General features: G+C 40.5%; 1 protein-coding gene across 1 annotated transcript; it reads right to left on the bottom strand.

Moving 5' to 3' along the window:
- Nucleotides 1-5,592: 5,592 nt before the first annotated feature.
- Nucleotides 5,593-6,867, bottom strand: LOC147967510 (uncharacterized). The gene has a single exon (XM_087523167.1). The coding sequence runs from the start codon at nt 6,865-6,867 to the stop codon at nt 5,593-5,595; it is 1,275 nt and encodes a 424-aa protein (XP_087379293.1).
- Nucleotides 6,868-7,366: the final 499 nt, after the last annotated feature.

Here is a 7,366-nt window from a genome sequence, read left to right as displayed (position 1 = left end):
AGAGGAAACAGAAAACGAAAGTACAAAGGCCACATGATTTGTGATGTGTGCACTCCAATGACAAAAAAAGAATGAAAAAGCAGTTTTTGCATGACTTGTTCAACACTATTCGCATGCTCAGCTGAAAAAAAAACTACACAGTCGTACCCTATATATAATCACCTACCTTACGAATTAGGGTGCCAAAAGTCTTCTCTCAATAGAAAAAAATGGTGCCAAGAGTCCATTAACATAATGAGTTTGGATGTGTTTTCCTCCATATTAGTTCGAGTCCGTGGAATACTCTGAAATATTGGAGGAAAACAAAAGAGCATAGTAAGCACATACTTTGCACGGTGGCGCCAAGATATTTGTAAATTTAAAATACAATCAATCCCTCGAGGAACTTGACTTGAAATACCGCACAAAGCAAGGAAGGAGAAGCGCTCGTCGCTGCTTGTGATGCGGTCGGCTTTGTTTCAGTAGGGTCGCTCGGAGAGGCTGTTGATCGACGGAAGAATATTGATATGTGCCCACATGACTGAGCACACATATGCAGCCGATCCATATGAGCCTCAATTGGATCGCTAAGGAGGCCGATAAGGACCCAGGAGCTCTTTCCCAACACCGAGTGCAGCCAAGACTCGCCGATATTGACGGCATTTGCGAGCAAGATTGCGCTGAGCACTGAGACCATAGGCGTGGGGGCACTTCGGGAGACACATACTTCATAGCCGCATCCAGAGCTGCACTTGAGCAATGTGCTCCAGCCGGGCCATCTTTGCCTCATGCCGTCCTGACCAAGCAACTTGATCCACCTCTTCTACCAGGGGTATAAATGTAAGGTGGTAGACATCTTTAGCACCAATGCCGCTGGTGCAGATTGGGAGCACAACACGCCTCTGTTCAACCTGGCCGACAAAGTTATCGGTGACCTGCATGGCAGCTTCCGCGAGTACCACCCCTACTTCATAGCGCTTCAGCACCTCCACGTGTTCTGAGTCCTTCAGGTTTTAATCTGCCTTGGTGCGCCTCGCGCCGTGTGTGCCCTCGTCCTCGCAATCTGTGTCGTCGCTGGTGAAGGTGTTGAAAAGCAGGTGCAAGACTGATCATGCTTTAAGTTTAGCCGAGAAACGACTGGCACAAAGAGTTGTTGCTGCATGGACTGAGATATGGTTACACCTGAACAAGTGGCTCGTTCTGTGTGTGTATCTTAGGAACTCAAGTAAATCACAGGAGCTAGGTAGTAGTTTCTTATTCCTGACCGATGCCCTCATTGAGTTGCTTTTCTGAACCTGGTGAGTGGTGACTGAATTTTCTTCTTCTTTCTGTAAGACAAGGCCGTACCATTTCTACCTGTACATGATTGTCGATGCAGTCAGACATGTAAACTGTATATTCATTGCAGATATAATGTGAACTCTATTTTTTGCAGATATAATGAGAACTCGCAATGCAAAATATATTGATCGCTCTACTCTGAAACATTTCACAGCCAATTTATCATCCGCTGTCAACACCTCCATACAAACAGGTTATTAAGTTCTAAAATGCTCAAAATAGGTAGCCACTAAACTGGTCTAAGCTCCCAATAAACCCCATTCATGCACATCAGAGATACTCGGCAATTTCCAGAGTGAACTCTTCTATGACACGGGCATTTATACACATTAGCGCTACTCCTAGCCGATAGTGCGACTTTGCCCACTTGGGGTGAAGCTCCTGGCAGTTATGTGCATCATCATAATTCATAAGCCCATTCTCTATAACCCATGGGAATCCCTGTTTGACAGCGTCCATGTTATCCATCCTCAATTGTCTTTCAAAAGGTTGATGCGACAACATTACTTGGTAACTGGTTAAGTAATAAACATTGCCAAGGTCAACTAATGCTAATGATCAATCAACTAAAATTGTGATGGAGGAACAGGTTTCATCGCTGCACCTCCAGTCAACACAAGAACACAAGTCCGAGAGTATACATGTGTGTATAACACTGATGCATTCAGATAATCCTGCTTCATAAATGCTTCCTCCGCTTGTCGGTTCAGGTCAGGCACCCTCTTTTTCACAAAATTTTCATCCTGCACAACTCATAATACCTTGAATCAGGTGCATATGTATAAAGAGGTCTGATGTTAAGGTGACACGGATGGATACAGGAAACGATTTTAATCAATGCATTTGTTTTATATGAGAATAGTCTTGTATGTGATCAAATTTTCTGGCTCTATTTATTCTTAATAACCACGGCTAGCAGGGTTAGTGTTTGCTCATGCATGTTCTGTTATCATTCAGTCAACTATTTTGTCTCCGCCAGAATAGACGTCCTTGAACTTCTCATCATGCTTTATGCAATTGACAGTCAAGTACTCACTTCATGAAGTTTTTGTCATTCTTCTTAATTTTTCTTTCTGCAAGAGAAAACGAAAAACGGAAGTACACATGATTTGTGCTGTGTGCACTCCAATGATATATGATAAAACAGTTTAGGAATGACTTGTTCAACACTATTTGCATGCTTAGCCGAGAAAAAAAACTGTACATGTTATATATATACTGACATACCTTGTGAATAAGGGTGTCAAAAGTCCATTAAGGCAATGAGTTTATTTTTTTTCTCCATATAAGTTTCAGACCGTAGTACACTTTGAAATATTGGGGGGGAACAAAAGATCAAGAAAACAAAAGACCCTTAGTACAACTTGTTTGCACGTATGGTTAAAACAAAGGATATTATTGACGCTCTTTTTTGTTTTGGAAAAGTGAATCATTTTTGCCACTTACGGGTGGCATGGGTGGGTAATTTTTGCTAACTTCGAGGGTAATTTAGATGACTATGAACCCGGCGGAAGCGATGTGTGTTTTATCAGTAGGTAAAGATACAGATACAGATACGAGAATAGCCTTGTATGTGATCAAATTTATATATTCTTAACTGCCACGGCTAGCAGGGTCAGTGTTTGTTCACGCATGTTCTGTTATTATTCAGTCTAGTTTCCAGAGCTAAAAAACAATGGTCAGTCAACTGTTTTGTCTCTCCCAGAATAGACGTCCTTTGAACTTCTCATAATGCAATTGACATTCAACTACTCACTTCATGAAGTTTTCACCGTTCTTCTTTATTTTTCTTTCTTCAAGAGCAAACACAAAACAAAGTAGGATGGTCACATGATGTTTTTTGAAAGAGAAGACTGTAGAAAAGAATGTTCTACGGTAATTTTATATTAATAATAAATATTTACAATACAAAAGAAAAATACAAAAAGGGTACTAAATCAACCAATTCCTTGTTTGGGTAACATGATGAAAATTATATCAAATGCTGTTCAGACCAGTCCTTAATTTGCTGTGCAAGATCCGATCTTGCTCTGATCGATGTTGCTTTCAAGCTTTCTTGGAGATAGTATTTCCATCCCCCTATGTGAGCTGGTGCTTGGCGGAAGATTTTGTCATTTCGAATGAGCCAGATACTCCAGCTTGCTGCCACAATGATGTCAAAAGCTATGTCTCTGGAGAAGTGTTCAGCCAATAAACAACATTCATCAAAACTTGAGATGCCTCTATTTCTTTGCGGGACTAATTTGTTCCAACAATGCATGGCAAAATTGCAGTCCCAGAAAAGGTGAGACAGGGTTTCCTCCGTATTTTCAGCACAAAGAGCACAATTGTAGGACTGGAGAGGCATCTTTTTCCTCTTCAGGAGGTTTCTGGTATTGACTCTATCATGAAGTAGCAGCCAGAAGAAAATTTTGTGAGTAAGCCTGTTTGAACTCTTCCATAACAGCTTGAAGAGGTGATGGCTCCTAGATGGGCCCTTGATGGAATTGTATGTTTGAATGGCTGAGAACTTGGGAGTGTTTACTTTCAATGACCACTTGTGAGGTTGATCTTGCACTTGGAGCTCAGCAAGAATATTTTGCAGTTGAATAAACTGATCGTATGCCTGGCTAGACAATGGTCTATAGAACATATCTTCAAAAGAGTGTTGAGCAATCACCTGCTGAAGGGAGATGTTTACTTAAGTGGTGAAGGAAAATAACTCAGGGAATTTGTCCTTTAGTCTAGTTTGCCTCCATCAATCATGCCAGAATTGGATTGTATCCCCTGAACCAGCCTTGCATTGATAAAATTGCTTGTATTTTGGAAACAGTTTGAGAATATCCTTCCACCAGAAAGAGCCTAGCAGTCTTTCACCCGGCTGACTGTTGCTGTAGTATGCCTCCCAAACAATCTTGACCCATGGTATGTTCTCCTTATTGAGGTTTCATCAGAAGAGCCTGGTTATGTGTTTGAATCTCCAGAACACCTAAACCTCCATGCTCTTTTGGCTGACACACCTTTTTCCAAGAAATTAATGCAGGCCCCTGTTCTGTACTCCCATATTTCTTCCATAGACAATGTCTGAGGAGTTTGTTGATGTGGGTGAGAACAGTTTTTGGAATAGACAGAGAACTCATGAAGTAGATGGGCATGCTTGCAAAAACTGATTTAACCAAAACCAATTTATCTCCAAATGATAGGAGTGTGGAGCAACCTAGAAGTCTCTTCTCAATTCTATAGAGCATGGGGGTAAAATCTTCTACCTTGGGCTTGGAAGTACTTAATGGCAGACCAAGATAAGTGAGAGGCAAAGTGCCAACCTGACATCCCATCAAGTTGGACAACCTGTTAATTTTCTCCTCAGGTGTGTTCATAGCAATCATAGTAGATTTGGAATAGTTCACTCTGAGCCAGTGAAGCCAGCAAAGTGCAGCAGCAGATTTTTAATGTGCATAATTTGTCTCTCTTCTGCATGAATGACTAAGATGGTGTCATCAGCATATTGGATAACTGGGAAATCAGTGCAGGAGTGATGTACAATGGGAGCCTCTATCATGCCAGCTTGCATAGCTTCATTCAACATAGATTGCAAGATATCTGCAGCCAGTACAAAAATCAGAGGGGAGAGGGGATCTCCTTGTCTGACTCCTTTTTTGCACAAAAATTGTTTGCCAGGAACTCCATTAAGGATTACTGATGAATATCCAGTGCTATAAATCATTTTAATCCACTGAATCCACTTTTGCCCAAAGCCTTTAGCTTGCAGTATCTTGAAAATGGTATCATGACTTAACATATCAAAAGCTTTCTCAAAATCCAGCTTAGGTAGGATAATCTCCTTCCTAGAGTGGTGGCACTGATGGAGATATTCAAATGCCCAAGCTAGGCAGACCTGAATGCTTCTGTCATTTAAGAAACCATATTGATTCTCATGCACCATAGATAGGATGACTTTGTGAAGTCTATTTGCAAGCATCTTTGTGATAATTTTGAGTGTACAATTCAGCAGTGAGATGGGTCTGAAATCACTTGGAACAGCAGCTGAGTCTTTTTTAGGGATGAGGGTGATGAATGAGTAGTTGATGCTTTGCATGTTGATGTTACCCTCATGAAAATCGGCAATCAGTTTGTAGAAGTCAGGTGCAATAATTTCCCAACAAGATTTCAGAAAAGCAGCATTGAAACCATCTGGTCCTCGAGACTTGTCACCAGGCATCTGTGAGATCACTTTATCAATTTCTTCTTTAGTGAAAGGGGCCTCTAAAGACTGTAAATCCACATTAGCATCGATCAAAGATTCCAAAAAAGTGGATTATCAATGGATTGGGTAGTCCCAAGCCTATCTTTAAAGGCTTTAAAGAGGATGGCTTCTTTAGTGTGATGATCTTGATGTTCAATGCCATTCTCATCTTTCAGCATGGTAATGTGGTTGCTTCTGTGCTTAATAGTAGCCTTGGCCTGGAAGAATTTAGTATTAGCTTCACCAAACTTAATATTCCTGATAGTGGCTCTCTGTTTCCAATAGATATTTTGCATATGAAGAAGAGATTCAAGGTGTTTGATAAGAATAAATCTACCATTGTGTTCTTCAACTGATAGTTGTCTCCATTCTTCAATATGATCATACATAAGAATGACTTCATTACAGTTGGAAATGGAGAGCTTTAGGTTTGAGCAGCTTTTAGACCAGATTTTCAGTCCCTTTCTCAGTCTCTTGAATTTAGCAGAAATGGTCTTGGCACTATCAGTTTCAGACACTTGTTGCTCCCAGATGTTCTTAACTACCTCTTTGAACTGTGGATGCTGAAGCCAGAAATTCTCAAATCTGAAGATCTTTGATTTGGGAATGGAAGTACCAATTTTAATGACAATAGGAACATGATCAGATGTTGTTCTAGCAAGTGGAATAACCATGGTATTAGGATAAGCTAAAGTCCATAACTCAGAGGTAAAACACCAATCAATTCTCTCAAGAAGAGGTGCATCTTGCATGTTGCTCCAAGTAAAATTTCTGCCTTTGAGTGGAATTTCAATCAGGGCTAATTTGTTAATGGCTTCATTGAAAGAGTACATATCTTGTATGTTGCCCCCACTTCTATTTCTGTTATGTGGATATCTGACATAATTGAAATCCCCCAACACAAGCCAATTAACATCATCCTCAATTTGCAAATCTTGGAACCAATTGAGAAAATCAGATCTAGCTGGATTTTGGCAGGGGCCATAGACATTAGTGAGCAGGATATGTTCTCCTGAATGTTTTGAGGTGAAATCAATAGAGATAGAGAATTCATTTTTGTGAATGGTGAGGCCCTCAAACACTTGCTCATTCCATACAACCAATAGGCCTCCTGAGGCACCTATTGAAGGTATGAAATCAAATTTATTCAACTTCTTATGGCAAAAATTCTTGAGGAAATGACCGTCAAAATGATCTTTCTTCGTCTCTTGAAGGCAAAGAATATCACAAGCAGATTCTGGAATTTTATTTGACAGGGCTAACCATTTCTTACTGTCATTAATACCTCTGATATTCCAATTTAAAACATTCCAGGATTTGGCCATAGCAGAAACAGAGTCTTGAATACTGAACACATAACCAGTCTGTTACAAGTAGCACTAGATGAAACTGAGTCCACAACTTTAACCATCCGCTTACATAGCAAACTAGAGATCATTTTTACAAAAGGTTCACTGTTCAACATAGAACGTAAAGGAGTAAAACTAAGCTGCCTCCTTAGATTGGCTGTCCTTGGAACCAGCCTTCCTTGCAGTGGTCTTGAGCTTCTTGCCCCCATTTCTGATTTTCTCTTCAGCAGTGTCTTGCATATTCACCTTACAAAAAGAAGAGTTGAGATTTTTAACAACTCTAGTTGGAATAGGTGGGGGCAAAGAGGTACAGGGCAGACAATTCTTATCCTTGCATACTGATTTTTTAAAACCCTTGTTAAGTTCCTGTAATCTAAAGCTCCTCCTTACCTCTGTTTCCACCATAGGCAGTTTATCTTTCCTCTTTCTGTTCTTGTGGATGGCAGAAGTAGAAGAGGCAGTAGGTCCATGGTTG

The sequence above is a fragment of the Triticum urartu genome, chromosome 5A, assembly GCF_056163025.1.
Source record: "Triticum urartu cultivar PI428250 chromosome 5A, HENAU_Tu73, whole genome shotgun sequence".
NCBI classification, from domain to species: Eukaryota; Viridiplantae; Streptophyta; class Magnoliopsida; order Poales; family Poaceae; genus Triticum; species Triticum urartu.
Note: the sequence above shows the minus strand (reverse complement) of the source record. Positions and strands in the feature narration are given on the sequence as shown.